A 21,126-nucleotide genomic window follows, 5' to 3' on the forward strand; every position below is an offset into this window, starting at 1 on the left:
AGTAAATATGCTTTTCATTAACTTAAGTGAAACATTAAGAGGAAAAGCTGTGAGCAGGGTAATTCAAAAAAAAGTATCTGTCTGAGTCACATCATGTTGTTTCAAAGCAGCTTTCAAGACATTCTTGTCACTATCCTTTTCTTCTCCGATTACCAGAAATTTTAATGAGTAAAATATGAGAAGGACATGACACAGTAAAGAGTTAGAGCTGTGAAAAGGAGAAGAAAACCTGAAGGAATGAGTGGAGACACATGAACGCAGACACCTCATCTGATCATTCCATCAGATAAAAATGCTGAGCAGGGGCGAGTGATTTAGATTTTGGATCAAGACAACAAGAAGGGAAACAGCTTAGCGACTTATTACGAAACCAACATGTGTATTTAAAAGCCATAAGCCATAAGTACAGTACATAGCAACAGAGGTTTGGAGCCCATTTCATATCAAGGGCCACTATAATATTCTTCAAAGACACATGTCACACAAACCTCTTCAATGTTATGGTTGGAATGGCTTCTCTTTGGTGTGGCTTCTGGTGTCACATGGTAGTGATGGCGATGCTACTTCCAGATGGTTTTCTGCATTGCGATCAGTCAGTCGTGAAAGTCTTGAAGATAATTTTAAAAGCTCTACTTAAACAAACCTGAAAACACATTTCACATGACCATTCCGCCTGCAGGTATCAACAGTAAGCAGAGCGTCTACTTTTATTTGCTGAGTTGCAGAAAATACTGGCTTTGCAAGAGTCCTGCTCACAGTTGTAGGCTGTTCCAAACAATTTCTAACCTCAGGTTAGTGTTGTAGCACATCCACTAGTTTTATTTGAACTCGCTCAAACAAATATGTGCAGCTCTTTTTGTTTGCTTTTCACGTCGTCAAATTATTCATTAAGTTCCTGGAGGAGTCCCAGGAGGTCACACTTGCTCTTGTCATTGCATGCTTGTTAGCACAGACAATTTCTCCCACGTCAAAAGTGATCCATGCATAAAAATGATGAGTCCGGATGTGTTCTGTATAATCACAGACCAGAGAGGAAATTTGAATTTTTTTTTGCAGTGTCTTGAAGTGTCCTTTCAATACCTCATTCTATATCAATAATCTGCTCAGTGATAGTTCTTCAAAACAAAATGACGTGATAAATCGGGGAAGACGAGGTTGTGACTGAAAAGACCCAATCAGCAAGCGATCGTGAGTGTCCATGTCTCCAAACATTTCAGTGTTTCCAGCTGTAATGATGCTCGTCTTTTTCATCAACCCACAAGCCCATTTGCTGGTTTTTAATATTTCTTCTTCCAAATCTTGGTTCATGTGTTTTGTTCACCTTGAGTGTGACCTCACAGGCAATGACACCACCCTGAAGTCCACTATTTTCTTATAATACAGTATTTGCTTTCAGGAGAATTTTGTGTGTGTTTGAGTTTCTGAGTTGCATATATGTATTTGTCTCCTGGGCCAGATCAGACTGTCTTGTGGTCCTCCTCCAGTCTGGAAGCCCCCCACCCCTGATGTAGTCAGATGAGTCAGACATGTTTTTAACAGGTGTAAATCCTTGAGCCCTGTTACTTTGGTACTCTTAGTTATTCATCATTCAACTCATATGATTAAACATGAACTTTTTTGTTTTTGCATTTATAGGAATGGTGTTCATGTCATTTCCTGATCTGTGTTATAGGAGCACTGACGCTGTATTGAAGACTCGTGGGATTCAAACAAGCTACATGTTTAGGTCATGTTTTTCTTGGTCTTAATAAAGAAGATGATTATTCTTCCTTTTATAACTAGGTTTGCTAGTTAGCGTGGATGTGTTAATGTCTTCTTGTGTCTTTAATGTGCTGTATAGATCTGTATCTCCCAGGCCTATATTGGTCTTGACTTCAGGTTAGTCACCCTGATGAGGGCCAGGGGCATTTTTTTTTATATCTTTGCCATGCTTTCGCCACACTAACATAGACTTTTTTATTTTTCCACAGCAGGAGTGCCTTTCTTTTTTCTATCAAAATGTATTCCCCCAGCACCAGAGGACCTTATGGTATTTCTTCACACACCTTTTTTACCTTTCTGTACTAACATGTCTTTTTAGAGTGCAGGACTTCATGGCCTGTTTGAACAATAGAAAATATTTCAAAGATCTAATGCAGACATGTTTTAAGACATATAAGAATACTCTGTACTTTCACAGAAAAGTTTGGTGCACAAAAACTTATATATCACAAACCATGAATATCTGTTAATGTGCTCAACTCACCAGGTCACATATTTCACGGGAATGTCTGTTCTTAGCTTATGTAAACTAGAGGTTTCAAGTGTCTAATTCACACGTTGATTTTTGCATAACCCTAGAGATTATTTTGTGTGTGTGTATATATACATATAAATAAATCAAACTCCAATTTCAGCACATATTTAAAAAAAATAATATAAAACAGCCTCCTGGAGTCAAACAAAAAAACAGTGTGACAAGTAACACTTTTGAATAGAAGGGGCTAATGAAGAAGATATTTTGATAAATATACTGGGTGCTGAACATCTTCCTGCCGCATGCTCTACTTCCTCCTTAAGGCGTCCCTGAAGTGCACACCACTTCTTATTTATCTTTGACTTCAGCAGTTACAAGTCATAAGTTAAGTATGAATTCAGTTACCCAGTGATGAGGCTCAGTTTAGTTTAACAAGTTACAATGTATTAAAACACTCAATGACACTCTTCTAATATCCAGGGGACCCCCCTATACATGTCCCTTGGGATAACTAGAAATAGCCTCTTTTTTTTACATTTCTTCTGAGTTATGTGAAAAAACAAAACTGGATAAATAGTTTAGAAAGATATTAGAACTGTATTGAAAATATTCTCACCATGTCAGCACAGAATACCTATATCATGATCATTTTAATGAGTGAAGGTGGAAACTTTGAGACATTTGAATATCACTGAATATAGTCATAACAGCAAAATGGTTAAATGGTTGTGATGTAGAAAGCCAACAACAAATACATGCAACTTAATTGTAAATATTTGTACCAGTTTACAGAAATGTTATATATTTTTTTATCTTGTTTTGATGAATACACAAAATGAGCAATAACTCTCAATCATTGTTGTGTATCAGGGCAGGAACTTGTTATTTTGAGCACTTAATATTTATGTGTAGTGTAGATAACACATCCTTCATTCATCTGAATCAACTGTTTTTTAAAAAATGTTTTAAATATGACAAACCTGGGGAAAAACATACCATAAAAATCTGCAACACAGAATCTCACAGTGAGAGGTTTACCATGAGGGTGGGGAGATCAGACAGCAGCTGTAAAAGAAATGGGACAGGACATCATCATAGCATATAATATAGCATGCTTTATAAACAGTGTGCTTCCTTTTTATAAAACAGTACAATACAAAACAGTCTAGCACTTCCAGACACAATGGCTTCCATATTTACAGGAGGAGTTCATCATTAGAAGAATTAAAAATACATCAGAGTTGTTAATCACAGAGAGGAAGCTTAACTGATGTCAGATCAGTCCAGGAACATATTCACAGTTGGTTAATAATAACTTCTTGTGCAGTATATGTGAGCGAACATGGAATCATGCTCCACCACTCTGTTTCCAGTTTCTACGCTTTGTTTGCTGCGTGAGGAATGTTACTTAGGTTATTCCACAAAATGAGTTTTCACTTTCAATACTGCACAAATATACAGGTTGAGAAAGTCATTATTCAGTCTTTTGCTTATGATTGTATGACTAGTATGTTTGATTTGATGAGATTGTAAAGCAATTTGTAACGTAAAGTTTGAAAATCTAATTAGTAAATAAAGTTTATTATTATTATTATTGCCATTTTTTGCCAACAGAGGGCAGCAGAGTAACAGTTTTAAAAGTTGAATGGCAGAACCTAAGCAGCTGATCTCACAACTGGTGCTATTGGTTTATAGGACAAAAGATCAAGAGCATTTTTGAATTATATATGCAGCTAATCTGTGTTCTCACGCTCTCAAAATAATGTCTGAGGTGATGAGGAAAAGTGGATTTAATGACTCCAGTTTCTGGGTTTCTACATATACTGAAGTGTGGTATAGAAAGTACTACACATTTTCATTGTCCATGGACATGACTGCAAATTCATGTGAAACGACAATGTATCATATTCTCAAACACAAACTGTATTCCTCAAGTATAAATATTACCTCTGATTTCTATGTGAGGGCAACTAGCAATTAATAATGACATCTTATTGAATTTCACCTTTAGAACCGAATCTATTCAAACTCCTACAAAAACGTTGCACACCTCCCTTTTGTGGCCTGTTGTTGTGACCCCAGCACCGAGCCCTTTGTTGTTAGTGTCTGTGTCTTCCTAAAATACCCAAACTCCCCCTCCTCACTGGCTCTGTTTCATTATGACCTCTGTTCCAGTTTGCTAGGTCTATACCGCATTAGCATTTTTCTCTACGCGTCTAAAAACAGATCGAGATCCCGATCAGAGTCCACTTAACTCCTTCCCCTGGTGGTCAGCCAAACGCCTCCCGTATCACACTGGACAGGAATAGGCCGACGAACGAAAACCCGATATGGACGCCCCCTGTGATTTATGTTGTGAGCTCAAGGAGCGAGCAGATCTGATGATGTGATACAATGAGAGAGTACAATTTCTGTTTATGACCGGACTAGATATCAATGATTTTGAAAAAGAGACGTTAACAGTACAATTACAGTAGGACAGTAAAATCTGATCAGTCAACATTACTATAAACGACAGGGATGTCAGTGATTACAAAATATATAATACAATCTCATACAGTATCATCTATTCAACATTGGGATAAACGCATCCCGGCAAATGTTCAATTTACAAATAATTCACATTATTCAAAGAAAGAAGCCAACGTTCATCTTTACACAGGAGTTTCAGATTAACAGGGCAAGAGTCTTGTACAGTGTGACAGTGGACAAACAAAATTGTGCATGTTTTGATTTACAAGTGCACATGACCTGTCTGAGTCCCACTTTTGTATTAAATCACCCTCGACCAACTTACATCCAATGAAAACGTCTCTCTCCCCCATCTTTGCACTGACAGTGATATTAGATGGTGCTTTATGGTCAAATTGGCAGTGTTGCAGAGTAGTAGTCGTTTCGTATAATTCGTATTTTCTGTACGAACCCATCAGCGGCTCAGAAAGCAGAGCCTCTACATATTAATGCTCTAAAGTTCTGATTGTAGTGTAAATATGCAGTATTATAGCTCAAACTAGTCAAATACATGTTGGCAAGTCCTTGGCAATCATTGAGCACCACCCAGCTGTTATGTATTCATGAGTTCAGAGACAGAGAGCTCGAGTCGCCACAGACGGAGCAGAGAGGTGAAGTCCTTTACAGATGAAGAGAGACAGGGATCCTGGTGGGGAAGAGAGCTGGAGTTGGCAAAGAGCTCTGTGGAGGTTAAAGACTGCTGGGACTCTGAGTGCTATTGTTGCTTAGTCTGTTTTTAACAGTCTATTGAAGACATCTTTAAATATAATCCAGATTTCCTCTGCACAATAACAAGGACACGCAATAAAGAGCAGTAGAAATACATTATCTCAAATCCATACCGATTGCCTTTTTTCCCCCCATACGTCTTTTTTCAAAAACAAAACCTTGTCTCGATAAAACGTCCCATAAATAATTCTAATGTTTTGCAAGCAGGCGCCCACTCCAGTGTTTTTATGTCCCAGCTTGCTACTGCTTGTAAACAGCATCACGGACAGAATACTAAAAAGAAAAAATCGGTCCCACATGATCAAATCATCTTCATGTTGAACTTGCGCGCCCCGCCCTGTCCTCCGCTCGCAGCAGGTCCCTCCACTTTCCTGAAGGAGTATTCCACCGAGAAATTGTTCTTGTGCTGCCCCTTCCCTCGACTCCACACAAACAGCAGGATGAAGCAGAACAGGACCACACCCAGGAACATGATGCAGCCCATAGCTGTGGATATGAGGATGGTCTTGAGGTCCAGGGTAAACTTCAAGAAGACTCTGGTGTCGTTTAGATTAGTGTCATTAAGATCCCCGGCATAGTAAGTGCGGTTGGCCATGAGGGCTGCGTCTAGCGGCAGCCCGCTCACTGTCAGAGTGGCAAAATAGGTGTCATTTCCACCAGCGTTACTGGCTATGCAGATGTAGGTTCCACTGTCTGTCACCTGGGCGTACCGTATTTCTAGCGTGCCTTCTGGTAACACAGTTAAGCGCCCGCTGCTCTTTGTGGTGATGCGGCGGCGCTGAGGGGAGATCCAGAATACCACTGGTATAGGCTCGCCTTCAGCTCTGCATATGAACGACACCACCTGTCCCTCGCGGGCGGTTATCTGCTGCAGTTTCCTGTTGCGGATTTTGGGCTTCTGGCAAGTGAAGTGGTCAAAGAGGGCCGAGTCAGAGAAGGCGTTGAGTGCCCGTCCTTGCACCTCGACAGGCGTCATACACACCGGGGAGGCGCCGTCAAAATTAAGGGTCTTCCTGCGCTGGAGGATCCAGAGCAGGCGGCAGTCACAGGCGAGAGGGTTTCCATCCAGACGCAGTGTCTCCAGAGTGTTGACAGATTGAAACGCTCCCTCCTCCAGGGTCACCAGGCTGTTAGTGGAGAGGTTAAGAAGGCGGATCTGCCTCAGACCGCCCAGTGCGTATGGCTGCACTACTACCAGGTTCGTGTTGACCATATGCAGCTCCTTCAGCCTGACAAGGTCCCGCAGCGCCCAGGACTCCAACACAGAGATGGGGTTGTAGGAGAGGTTGAGGCTGGTGAGGTGGGCCAGACTGCGCAGGGCGGAGGTCGGCACAGACGTGATGTTAGTGTGTGTGATAGACAACCAGGACAAGTTAAGCCCCTGCAGGCTGTGAGGGGAAATGTGCTCCAGAAAGGGCCAGTGGTTGATCTCGAGCCCCCTCAGGTTTCCCAGCTTGCGGAAGTTCTGGTCTTCTAAGGCAGAGATGCTGAGGTAGCGGAGCCGCAGAGTCACCAGGTTATGCAGATAAGAGAGAGACTGGCTGGACACAGACGTCAGGTTGCACCTCTCGATGGTCAGCTCCTTCAGCCCCACGAGACCCAGGAAGGCCTTGTTGGAGATATAAACCAGATCATTGTCTCCAACTTCTAAGTTTTTTAGGCTTTTCAGGTCCTGGAAAGTAAAGTCCAAAAGAATCACGATCTTATTCCCACTGAGGTCCAGTGACGTCAGGTTGGAGAGACGTGAGAAAGCCCCCATTGGGACCAGTTTCAGCTGGTTGCCCCTCAGCGACAGCGACTGCAGGTTCTGGAGAGTAGAAAAAGCATTCGGTTCTAGGGCACTAATCATGTTGTCACTCAAGTCCAGCTTTTCAAGGCGGGGATACGAAAGCAGGTCTCCGTGCTCCACCCAGCGGAGTTTGTTTCCACTTAGATCCAGGATCTTGGAGTCCTGTGGGATGCCGTCTGGCAGTGCGGACAGGCGTTTGCCGAAACACGACACGGTCTTGAGCTTCGGGATGCAGTCGCAACGTTGTGGACATCCCTGGCTGTGAGTCGGTGACACAGTGATCATCAGCAGCAAGAATAGGAAAGGCAGGAGCCAGTCCTGGTTCAGGTTCAGCCCCATGTCCCTCTTCTCCACTGCTTCCTCCTGCTCCTGTCTGGGGTTGAATCACTGGGCCAGACACCTAAGGGGTAGAATGGGAGGAAGAAAAGGAGAAGAGGATGGTGAATGGAGGGGCGGGAGGTGGGGATGTGAATGAGAGGGAGGGACAAAGAGAGAGACAGTGAGACAAATTAATTACACTCCATTCCCGTTCAACAGCAGCGATCAAACACTCTAAATGAGTGGAATTACAATTACAAACTCTAATTGACCCGGCACAGCAGTGAAATTAAAGCCAGAGCGCAGAGATAATCCTCAAAGGAGCGAGTCCTGTGTTCAGCCGAAAGCAGTTCGGTTCACAATGTTCCACTGTGCTCTGCAGGCACTCCAGCTTTTTAAAATCATATGTCACAATAACTCAGTCAATAACATCATCTGTGTAAGTCTCCGAGGCGTGAGGCTTATCATGAGAGGAGCTCGCTACAGCCTGACCTGCGTACGGCTTTATGGCTTTTATATGAAACACACACACACACACACACACACAGTCACAGATGGACACACACACACACACACACACACACAAAATTCCCCTCTCCCTCATCCACCCGATGTTTGCAGCAGGCTGGTAATCCCTTTATAAACCCAACGTGAAATACCAACCAGTGGGACAGGTGGCGCTGGATAACATGATCCATAATAATGCAACGTTGCTGCTGATAGTGTGTTAAAACATATCGAAAGGCCAGTGCTGCTTCACTCTCACTGGTTCACACACTATGAGGGTCCCATCCTGTAATATGTGCTGGTTGTGCTGCTACAATGACACAAACTTATTCAGAAAAAAACAGAAAAATCATTGTCCTTAACCCCCTGGAAATAGATATAAGACACATCCATAGCTATACGGACACTCGGAGAGGACATACCTCCACAAGGTTAAAGAATCGACCTGTTTAAGAAATTGGTTGAGTAGTTTTTGCAAAGTCTTGCTGACAAAGAAATGCAGACAAAACATAAGCTTTCTTTTGGTGAGCAAAACTAGGGAAAAACTTCTGATCGGATAACCACCCAAAATTCTGTTAAAACTCAAATATCGATCAATCAATCATTTGATCAGTGTTGATAATGTGGCGGATCATAGATGGTGTGTCTGCATGACAGCGCAAATAAAGAGAGAGAGAGAGAGAGAGAGAGAGAGAGAGAGAGAGAGAGAGAGAGAGAGAGAGAAGAGAGCGGGTGGAGCAAGGTTGGACTGGATATAAATAATTCAATATAATATATAATAGGTGCAAGTTCATGGGTGTATTTATATAGTTGAGGCGTAGAGACGTATAAAGTGACGTATATGGGGACACAAGGACGTGGCTCTAAGGCGACTCCAGTCCCTGGAAAAGTAAACTGGTTATTAAAAGGTTCCCACGTTGAACCAGCTCCGAACCAGCACTAGCACACTGTTTAGTTTGGTGGAAAAGGGGTATCGAACCCAGGTGGAGGTGCTCTACTGTGTGCAATTCTTGTTCATTTTGTGGGAAACACTGCAAAGACAATTAAAATAAAAATCCTACATCTGCCCATTTATTTAGAATCGCTCCAAAATGTAATGGGTTCTTTATTGAACCATGTCCGACCCCTTCACAAAACTGAATGTAAATCGGTTTGGTAGTTTATGCATAATCCTGCTATCTGACAAACGACCACTGATGAAAACACAACCTCCTTGACAGAGGAAAATGTGACTGTTAAATGCTAATGTTTGGCAAAGTTAGAGAATTTACCAGTCCATAGAAACTAAAGTGAAACACCCAAAAATGCACCTGAGTCACAAGACAGGAGGCGTTTTGGCATTTGGACGAGAACTAACACCGCTGAATGGGTTTTAAATTCCCTCCTGCTGCTGTTGCAGACGGCTTAATAACTCCTTTCATGTCCCTCACCTCTACACATGTTCTCATTTACAATTCACCTAGGTTCATGAATATTGAGTATCAGCCAACCTGCCACTGAATAAATGTAACTGTCTGAAAATGCCAGCAGGACTGTCTGACGGCAGAGAGGCTTAAATGAGCAGAACATTGTTTTAAAAAATCATCTAAACCAACTAAATATGAAGATTTCAGACATCTGAGAAGCCATGAGTGGAATTAAAAAAAGGAGACGATGGAAGCTGCTGACACCCCAGATATGCATTAATCAGACACAGCGGCCTGACACAGTCCACAGCCCACAAAGTGTGTGTCATTCGCTGTGATCTAAGAAGACACTGAAGCTAAAAGTCTTTTCTGCAGCCAAGGATGGAGCACGACAGCTGATCTGGATCCCTCGACAGATTTCACCTTGAATATCATGGAAATTTATAGATTAATAAATCTGTTGGAAGGACTTTATCCTTTCAAATTTACACTTTCATTACCAATTTAAGATTAAAAGGTTCAGGGGTTGAGAGATGGCGAGTAAGATAGTCTACATGTTAAATACAGAACTGCTCAACATCATTATCTCAACCCCTTTTCTTCACTTCCTGTTCCTAGCAGCTGGATTTAATGGATTCAAACTGGAATCCAGGTTAGTTTTGTGAGCTGATGGTCAAAGTCTAGAGCAGACTTTTAATTTTTTGTGTGTGTTTTTTCTGTTCACGGAAATTATTTGCATTATATTTGTTGATGTTGCAAACAGAATGCACTTCTCTCTGTGTATAAACTGTGATTGTGAGGTCACCGTGACCTTGACCTCTGACCACCAGAATCTGATCAGTTCATCCTTGAGTCCGAGTGAATATTTGTACCTAATTTGAAGAAATTCCCTCTACGCATTCTCAATATATCACGTTCACAGGAATGGGACAGACCACCCGAAAACAGAAGTGATTTTTATGCCTCTGACCACTGGCTGTCGCCGGTGCAGTGGCATAAAAATCACTTGCCGGGACTTTAGGGGCTCTGTAGCACACGGTAGCATTGTGCATTAAATCATCTCTATGTGCTTCTGTTACAAGTGAATTTCCCCAGTGTGGGATCAATTCAGGTCGTGGTTTGAAAATTCTAACGAGAGCGCGGGACAAATGGCATAGTGGACATAATGTTGTCATATAAGACTATGCTCTGCATCGTGTAAACATAAACATAAAACTGAATATTCTATTAGCAACTTGAGTAAACATCAGAATTGGAGTAATGTCTTAATCAGAACAAGATGAATAGTCAGACTACTGGTGTCCATGTAAACTTAGTCACTGACAGAGGATCAGTTCAAATCTGGCTGCTCTCATTAGAGGATAACTAAAACTTTAGTGGTATATGAAACTCTAAACAAGCAGGTGTGTGTTGACCCCTCACAGCACTGACCACAAACCTCCTCCTGCGAACCCCAAACACTGCCCCCTCCCCACATATGAAAAACGTCTCCAGTTTCCCTGTCAGTCACATTGTCAGTTTTCCAAACCCATATCTGGTGGCAGTCACTTGCTAATAAGCCCGGAGGCCCCAGAGGCAGCCAATGCTCCACGGGTCAACAGCAGGTGGATAGAGCAGTGTTCACTCATCTCCACACAGAGCTGGGAGTCCGAGAGGCTACTGTTACCTGGAGTAAGTCGAGTCAAAAATAACCTTGAGTGCCAAATCTCTTTGATTACACAGCAGGAGGACTCTGGTGCTGACCTTCAGCAGATGCTGGTGACAGAGGGCAGAGCTGAGGCTGCTGGGAGGATGAGCTGGTTCTCCTGACAGAGGAGTGACTCACATCCACTTTCACTCAGACTTTAATTTTCATCTGCTTTTTTTTTTTAGATAAAAATCTGAATTACCTCATTTACCACCTGGCTGGAAAAGTGATGATAGAAATACTGCACTATACCAACCAGTGCAGTTTCCGTCTACATACTCCCCCCCCAATAAGATCACAGTGACCTTTACCTTCGACCACTGAAATCTTATCAGTTAATTTTTCAGTCCAAGAGAATGTTTGTGAGAAATTTGAAGAAATTCCCATGAGGTGTTCTTGAGATATTGCGTTCACAAGAATGGGACGGCCTCTCTAACATACTCAGGGACAGTTCATGCCTTTTTCACAGGTTCCTGCCTGTAGCCTCACATCCCACTTACTCGCTTCGGCGGCACAGGGAACACATACTGCCCCCGAGCAGAAGCAAAAGACATGGGCTGCGGTCGGAAACCCAAGTTAGGAAACCTTCAAAAGCAAAATGTACTATTTGAAGGCACCCCGGAACTCTCCCGGTTGTATGTCATAACATGAATAAAATGCCTGGTTCAGATAAACAGGATGTTCAGTCTGTAAAGTCAGGGGATGTTCACCAAACTGAACTACACGGAGCAGAATCAATATGCAGCTCTGAGATAAACTGCAATGCTCCCATCGGCTTCGAACGGACAACGCTGTAGGTGTTTCACGTTGTCATGGTAACGGTTGCACCATCTCCATCTACCCTACTGCTTCAAATTCTCTTCCTCGGCTGCTAGTTTTCAATCCTGATTGAAACATACCTGTCCACTAGACGTCCTAAGCGAGGTTCCTGCCTCCGTGTGCTGCTGACCTCACCTGAACGTCTCGGCCACCTGCTTGTGCAACTTCTTGTTGGTTTGCAGTGAATACATTCTATTTCTGCATCGAGGCTTTCTTTCCTTCCTCTTACCTGCAGATGATTTTCTGTGTTACCTGTTGTGTCTGTGCTTAGTGCTTGTTGCTTGTTATTTGCAACACAATCTTAGTAGTTGTCTGTCACTGTTATATATATATGAATAAAATATGAAATCATTAGCAGTAAAAGTTGTTCATGCAACATCAGTACATTTTCTTTATCTTACTGTTTTTGTTGCCAGGCAACATTTACTAATCCAGTATTATATATTAGAACCAACTTCACTGCCTGAAGTGATGTTCTATTCTGGAAATGGTTCAATATTTATACACGAGGGGAGTGAAAAAATTTGAAACATCTATTTTTTGTTTCTGTGGAGAGTGTTACGCTGTCGGCTGTACCAGCTTTACATATTTGTCATCAGACTGTAAAACCCTATGAGATAACTCTAGAAGGCCAAAGGGCATATAGAGACATGGTCATCATCACTAGTGAGTTTGCTGTGGCCTGGAAGTGTTTAGCAGATTTTTCCTTTCAAAGGCGAATAATGTATTCTTATTGAGATGTTACTTCTAACTTTAATAATGGCTCTGTTCTATTTAGAAGCCTCAGTAATTCAGGACAGTCAGTCTGCATGATGATGGGACATGAACCAGAACTAAAAAGTCCAAGTATTGTTATAATGTTTTCTATAATTTTAGGGAATTTCAAAATAAGTTTGTGTTAAATTAGTTATTTGATTATGAAGTGAAATATTATGATGGACAGCTAAGACTGACTTGTGATTGGTCGAGTGCTTGTATCGTCAGGACCTTGATACCACGGCTCCAATCCACGATCACTAATGCACAGATTTTGGCTCTGAATTATGTCACAAAGAACAAGAGGGTGGTGTCTGTATCTGGAATATTTCAGCGTTGTTAATCTTTGTATTATACCTGTGCTTTTTATACCGTGACCTTGTAGGAAAACCAGATGTATAGGTCAGATCCCAAAACAGAGTCTGTGGAAGCAAATCAGCCTGATTATGCATTCCAGCACAATGGCCACATTTTACAACCCCAGTCTCGGTTTTAGAGTCCCTTTGGAGATAAAATGCCTGAATCCTCCTAAAGATGTCTTAATCCTGTCCTACCCTTCAAATCGAAGCTTTAAACTGCAGCTCACGCTCGGATTGTGATGCCAAAAAGAACTTTGTGTAGCCTGAATCATCCACATGATAACAAAGGTTATGTTTCTGACTTAATGAAAGCCACTGTGCTGTCAGTGTCTGCTGAACTATACGGCTTCAGTCAAACATTCTTTCAGACACCGGCTCTCATTTCCATATAACAACTTAGCAAATTTTTTCCCAATTGCTTACGTTCACAGGTAAAACACCACCTCATGAAAGAGTCATGCATCCTCAGTCACGCGTGATGGCAGTCACATACAGACAGTTATGCCATCAGCTGTAAGCAGCATTAAGTCAGGAGCTGGCAAAAGCAACTGGGAATATGAAGTTCTTAAAATGTTATTAAAAGACTTTTGAAGAGGAGCCGCCCTGTCACTTTCATGATCTTTCCAAAAGTACATAACAGTTCGGCGGCTTCTGATGAAAACAGAGGTGCTGATTGGTTGTCTGTATCACATCTGTCCATTCTTGTACACGTCCCTGAATGTCCCCTGTCGTCTAGATTAAAGTTCAGTGGAGCCAAGAGGACATTCCTGAGCTCCCCTGGGTTAATCATGGAACTAACCCAATTCATTTGTTAGGCAGCTCAGAGTCAATATCTATTTACTTCAGAACTGAGTGATTTCACCTAGAGGCACAGACAGGTCCTCCAAGTTTGCAAATGATCACCTAAAACAGAAAATGTATTTTATTACCTGCGTCAAAGTGTTTTATGTTTCTACTATCTGTCTGTTTGTCAGCAGGATTACAATAAATAAACTCCGAGAATTTGCAAACGAAAGAAACTATAGATTTTGGTGCTGAAATGAACAAAGCAGAGTGGATCCAGTGTTTCTTTTATCTCGATAGTACATTGTTTTTTGACATTTTCACAAATTTCTCAGGGAATAATCAGGCATATGTAAGTGACTGATATCTAAGAGTGTGTGAAATTTGGTGTAGATCCAAATAAAAATCCATTCTACCATATTTAAATTTGGTTTAATATGGGTTAGGCTCTGCTGTACAGAAACAAACCTGTAACTACAACCAATGTGTAGCTGAGACACAGTGGATTCAATAAGGAATCAACAGTTTATATGTATCTTCAATTTAGAAACTATGTCCAAACCAACATGAATGATAAATGAATGATGAAGTCAACATAAATTGTATCTACTACACATTGTGACATTCATAAGAGCATAAGTTTAAGATAATTAAATGTACAATATGCACCTTTGGCCACTAGGGGTCCCTTTCAAAACAATAACAAAAGATCTAGTTTGATGATGTTGTGAAGCAGTGTGGGATCATGGGAGTTGTTGTCTTCACCACCATTGCAGATGAGGATAAGGTCATGACCAATACAAACAGTGGAAGGGAAAAAACTGCCATCTGTCTAACTAGCTAGCATTGTTCGATCGGACAAAGCAAATATGACGTAATTGAAAGGCGACCAAAATGAAATGTCCCTTTATCTTGAATAAATTTGGAGAGTTTGAATACTGTTAACATAAACATTTACATATTATATCTCTAAGCTAAACTAAATTTGTATCAGTATTTTCTTGTTTTTGTTGACATACTTATGTACAAAGCTGTGATATTGAAGTCTTTTAAATTAAAGCTGTAAGTGTATTCAGCTCAAGTGTTACGCCAAACAATTACAGCTCCTCAGGTTTCCATGTGGCCCCTCTCTCTCTCTCAGCTGCCTCAGAACTCATGTGTTCTCTGACCACAGGCCAATTACCATCCGAACACTGCAGCTACATGCCCAGTGAGAGAGGGAGGGAGACGAGTGGCTTTTAAGTAAAAAAAAAAAAAATCAAGTGCAGGTTAGCTAGCAACAGAGCCAGATTTAGACATTGAGGTGGGCTGTGAAACTGCAGGGGCAGGGGGGCTCCGTGAGATGTTCTGCCACCTCTCTACCTCCTCCTCCTCCTCCTCCTCACCACCGCTTCCTGTGCAAAACATCTGCATGATTCATTTGTGGGACTGCACCTTTACTGCAGCCTCACATCCTCTCCCGTCTCGATTTGTTTAAACAGAAGCAATTGGGGCTTGAAAGACAGCAAATTGAGCTAATAGGCCTTATGCAAACGCTGTCCTTCTCTGCTCTTGAAAATAATAGATGGGGACGGCCCCACATGTTTCAACATGAGGACATTAGGACGGGATCAGACAGAGGGCACTGCTGATGCTCGGCTAAATCGCGCACATTAAACACGCTCACACTCCATTAATGTATGTGCAAAGCCTCTATAACCAGCCAAAAAGTGTGTGTGTGTGTGCGCGCGTGCGCGAAACAAGAGAAAATGCAGCCTGGGCATGTATAAGCATATGCAGAGCTCTATGTGTCATAGCCTATACAATTTTAAGATGTGAGATGTTAAAGGAGATATATATATATATATATAAATAAAACTAAACTGTTTTGGAAATGTTTCCTAAAAAGTTCCCCACTGAACAGTCAAGTCGTGACTGTCAAGACGCAGTCAGGAAGCGACTGCATTATTGTTTCCAAATGTCCCAGTTTCTGCTTTTCCAAACTAAAATGCAGCCACGAGGTTTTCCAAATAAAAATGGGGCCAGCATCATTCCCAAAGTTTTTTATGGGCTTGAAAAACCTGCACGTAGCAGATGTGATGCATTTTAAACATATTAGTGTGGATGTAGTCTTCCTATAGTTCCTATAGACTTTTCACTCTTTCATTCATTTTCAGGGCTAACTCATTTCCCAAAATAGTGGAAAATAGTGTAGCTTTAGTAAAAGGGACTATTGTCAGGGGCGGAACCGTGTTGCGGTGCTTAGCACTGTCGTCTCACAATGGTTCCCAGTTTGGATCCCTGTTTGGGGGTCTTTCTTTGTGGAGTTTGCATGTTCTCTCCGTGTCTGCGTGGGTTTGCTCCAGCTTCCTCCTACAGTCCAAGACGTGCAGATTGGGGTTAGATTATTTGGAGGCTAATGAATTAATTGTCCATAAATTTGAATGGTTGTTTGTCTCATTGTGTCGGCCCTTCGATACACTGGCGACCTGTCCAGGGTTTGCCCCCCCCTCTTACCCAATGTCAGCTGGGATCGGCTCCAGCTCCCCCCACCACCCTCAAATGACAAGCAGTATAGATAATGGATGGACTATTGTCAGCCACAGATTAATACTCACTTGACTCTGAGTATTTGCTGCAACATTTATGCCCATGGGATTCACCCAAAATAAACGGTGGCCATGTTCATCTCGATGACAGAACCTGTCACACAATGCAATGGTGTGAATCACTAATGTCTATTAATAGTTCGTCACCAGATAATATAAGACGAGTATGAGATCACCACATCTTTTGACACCATGGAAAGAGATGCTAAATCTAAAAAATCCCCATGATGTCCTGGTACAGCTCCACAAGAGCTGTTATTATGTTATACATGTCTATAGAAAAGCAAATGGCAAAATCGAGGGAGAGAGAACACTGTTCCACCAATAATCCTGCTGCAGGTGTAACACACAGCTGACAAATGAGCAGGAAGCGTGTTGCAGAGTGTGTAGGTGTAGCCGAGCGATCTGCAGAACACTGCACCGGCCCATGCATAACATCCACAAAAGGTCCCGAAATGGCTGCGCTCGCACTGATTTCTATGCCCACTCATCATGCTTTACATAAGCACAACTCGCTGTGTGTGCGTGTGTGTGTGTGTGCGTGTGATTGTACTATTTGTTTAGAGTCCCGGGGAGAAAACACATTACTCATTTGCACTGAGAGAAACCATCGTCCGTGTCCTTCAGTCTGTGAAGGGAAACCCTGACGCCCCTGGCAGTGCACGATCCAGGGAGCGCACACACACACACACACTCACTCAAACACACACACACACACACACACACACACACACACACACACACACACACACACACACACACACACACACACACACACACACACACACCACACACACACACACCTGATGAGAGAGAAAGAACCCAGAGAGAGAAAAAAAGACTAGACTTGCTTGTTCCCATTTATGTCCCTGACACTTCCACCTTGCAGTGCGGTGATGGATTGTTATTACTGGCAGGGTCGTGTCACCCACCACAGGCAAGGACAACAGTCGCTGAGTGGAGGGAAGAAAGCTGTGGGTGCTGGTGTGGAGTATGAGCACCTGCTCTCTATGTATACATGTGAGCAGGCACAGTTGTGAAGTCAGGAAGAAGAATTCCTGTGCTCTTGAGTGTACATGTAGAAGTATTTGACCACACGGGGGTCCATCGAGCAGCTGCGGACACTGAGGTGACAGGAGAAGTCAGAAGAAGATGGATGATGTGCACACAGTGCTCTTGTCTAATGTGGTGTAGTCCTCATGCTGCTCATTATAATAATTATGCAGTTAAATGATCATATATATTGGAAATTTCCATTCCACCTCAGCACCGAATGCAGATTGATATAAGACACTAGCTTAAAGATGTCAAATAGGATTTTCATTATAATAATGGATCACACTGAGTTTCTTCAATTGCACTTCTGTCCTATGCAAAGCATGAACAGTGAAACCAAAGGACACAATGAGGGGATAAAGAATCTTGCCATGTGTCATGAATCTTTAATAGGAGAGAACTGTTTCAGGGCTTATTGACCTAAAGCCTTTACGAAGAGAAGCTAAATAATTGACGATGTTATGCTACATGGTGGTGACCCACTGACATGGAAAATTTGACCTTAACTGGAACTGCAATGGCCACATATTGTATTCAAAGACAGAGGGACAAACATGATACGGCCACACCACCAAGAACTGCACTGACAGCAGCACGACTGATGGTGTATACGCTCCTCGGTCCTGCAGTGACACGTGAACAGTCGTCAATATGTTTTACTGCTTTGAGACATGAACTGAAGTCTGGACATTTTCCTGAAAGTTTCTGGAGGCGCTGTATGTGAGAACGCAAACTTCCGAGTTGGTTGGTGTGGACATTTCCAGAACTTTTCCTGTCAACCCACCCCAAGTAAAATGTCCAGAAAATATCTGAGTGAGCCCATGTGAGAATACAGCAGGAAAATTTCAGCGAAGTTAACAAGCAAGTGGGTTGAGTTGATGTTTCTAACACGCCATGGAACCACAACCCGGAAAAAAAAAGAGAATACAAACGTAAACAAAATCAAAACACACAAGACAAAAGTTTTGGCGATTCTGGCGTTCAAAGTGCTATCTCCGCAACAGAATCTATATGTTATGTGCTGCCTCTTGCACTCTCCACCCTGGTTCCACCCCTCGCCTGAATAAAGTTGAATACTGACTCAGTACTTTTAGGTACCAACCGTAAATCCATCTGTAAGAAAGAAATCAGAAATCATCTGGGGTGAGAGCAAGTGGCCTACACATTTGTACTTGTGTGCATTGCTCATATGCAGATGCACTAGAAGGCAATGCTTCATTTCTGAGAAGGTGCATCTGGCTATGGTGTCGGTAATTGGAGGCAATGGAGAGCAGCAAACCGTGCAAACCGCCACCTACTGTACCTGTTTCTCAATGCATGTTTAACTCCAGGAGGTGAAACTACATTTCCTGGAATTACAGAGAGAGCAAAGTAGCGGGGAAAAAAACACCCTTTGGTTCCGATACTGAATTCCAGGTGTGGTGTATTTAGTTAACATGGATCATTTTGACACGTGTGTAAAACATAATGACATGTTTACAGCTAGCGGCGCCTGGTTTCTGGACTCTCAGACTCCCTAAGTGTTATTACAATATGTTACTTGTTAGTTATCTCTTCCTGAGAATGCTCTTTGACCTGTTAGATGGAGAGGTTCCCATCTTCAAGTAGGAAGCATGTTTCGAACTAGATGCCCCTATGTATGATGTCATTTTATCTCAAGTTTTGGGCGTAAACAAGTTCCCTATATGAATGCTTGTCCGGCACCGGCGACTGAGACTTCTGAATTGGCCGAGAACGTCTCCGGGTGTGCCGGTACCCGTCCTGACCTGTAACTTCTGTGTAATAAACCTTATTATACAAGCAAGAACGGTGTCCGCGGAGATTCCTTCATCATCATCTTCAACATCACTGCTGCTTAAATATACGACAAATTTGGCGTCACGAACTCTGGACGTGCTGTGGCCTGCGGCATCTCCAAGACCTTCACACACGGTGAGCGTTTCTCACTTGACTGGATGCTGGTTCATTCATTGAAGCTGTTGTGTGTCTGCTGTCTGGTCACACCGTAAAGAACCTTTTCTTTTTTATGGACATGTCATGTTGTGTTGATGTTTGAAGTGAAGCTCCGTGCTAAATTTGATTTTATTTGCGTAGTGCACAACGCAAATAAAGGGGGGATTATTATAAGAGAAGATAAAAAGTGAAGAAAGGAAATAACATAAATACAAGAGATGTATTGTATGTGTAGAATAGCTTCATTGTAACGATAAGGTGAGCTAAATAACATTGTGCGAGATTAATGAAGATTGGGCCCTCAACTTCTTAACGGTAAGACATGTGTAGATTAGTCACTGCGTGACAGTTGGCTTTGACATAGTCAGGAATTGAGTTAAAAAGAGAAAATTGGGATAATCCTGGATCCAGGAAATTTGAATAAATAAATGTAAACAGTGATAAGGGACAGGGTAATGAGAGAGAAATAGGATCAAAGAGATGATCAGGGAAAGACGCCGCAGAATCTGGATATAGAAGCCCTCAGGAAGAGGAGCTGTTAGAATGGGCCGCAAAACCTCACCACAGGTCAGTTTAATAAACTGGAGATTGTAGAATTAAAAATTCGATTGTATGTTCTCACTCTGAACATTTGTTGACGAACAGTGTTTGGTGCAGCCTCTCATCGAATATTTGCATCTCATAGGTAGCATAAATTTAAAAGAATAAGAAAGAAAAGTGCGCGGCAAAAAGCATGCTATAGGAATGTATGGTATGAATGAGTTGTTTTGGGGAATATAAGATGAGTGCTGTTTGTGTTTTTCATTGTGTGGCAATGTGTGTGCGTTCATGAACAGGGAGACATCTCCCAGCCGTATCCTGGTGTGTGTGTGAAGCGTGGTCACTACTGTGTTCCAGCTGTGTGTGACAAACTGCAGCAGGGGTTGGTCTATGTGGTTTAGATTAATAAATAAGATTTTATGATTGAATAAACATATATAGGTTGTGGTTGATAACGGGAAATTTGATAACTTATAAGGAAAGATATTTAGCTTTCTGTATTAAATAAAACAATGAGCCTCTTCCAGAGGACGTAATGAATTATGTGGGTCTAGTTTTCCCTCCCTCCACTCGCCCCCACCTTCCCCATGTTTTTCTTCGTATCTCTCCTCGGCTCCCCTGAGAGAGAGACCGCCTGTGTGAAAGAATTCAGAAAAGAGGGGGAGAAAGGGGGGTTGTAAATTTTCTAAAACATGAGTACAACGACATGAGGAGAGACTTTCATGCTCTCACCTCTGTGATTAACACCCTCCTGTGAGACGCAGGGGCAGAGTCACAAAGTTTAAAAAAAAAACAACAGAAAACAATTCTTTAATGGGGTTTAGTTTAAGCTAAAAAAGACAGTTTGTTTGTTTGTTTGTTTGTGGGACAGCGAGATTGTGCAGACAGTATTAGGAAATAATATTGTTTGTTTGATTCAGCTAGATTGGATATGTTTGTAGTTCTAAAAATTCTTTAACCGCTAAAACTTTTTGTTTCATTTGGTTTTCATTAAATTCTACAATGCTTAGTTAGGGGTTTAATTTGGGAACAAATTGAGTTTAATTTGACATTTTGGACTTTAAATACTGGATAATGATAATTTGGATA

At 42.0% G+C, this 21,126-nt stretch overlaps 1 protein-coding gene across 2 annotated transcripts in view; it reads right to left on the reverse strand.

Annotated features, from left to right (window-relative positions):
- Positions 1 to 4,999: 4,999 nt before the first annotated feature.
- The window catches only part of lingo3a (leucine rich repeat and Ig domain containing 3a), a 45,436-nt gene continuing 29,309 nt past the window's right edge, over positions 5,000 to 21,126 (reverse strand). The window contains exons 2-3 of one of the 2 annotated variants that reach the window (XR_004613662.1): positions 5,689 to 7,665; positions 5,000 to 5,651 (exon numbers count right to left, since the gene is read on the reverse strand). Coding sequence is in view for 1 of the 2 variants with exons in the window: in XM_034583299.1 (XP_034439190.1) it covers positions 5,778 to 7,604 (1,827 nt within the window). In the remaining variant the exon portion in view is untranslated. Of the gene's footprint in view, positions 7,666 to 21,126 lie in introns of both variants that reach the window. The other variant, XM_034583299.1, reaches the window with a different exon arrangement.

The sequence above is a fragment of the Hippoglossus hippoglossus genome, chromosome 4 (assembly GCF_009819705.1).
Source record: "Hippoglossus hippoglossus isolate fHipHip1 chromosome 4, fHipHip1.pri, whole genome shotgun sequence".
NCBI classification, from domain to species: Eukaryota; Metazoa; Chordata; class Actinopteri; order Pleuronectiformes; family Pleuronectidae; genus Hippoglossus; species Hippoglossus hippoglossus.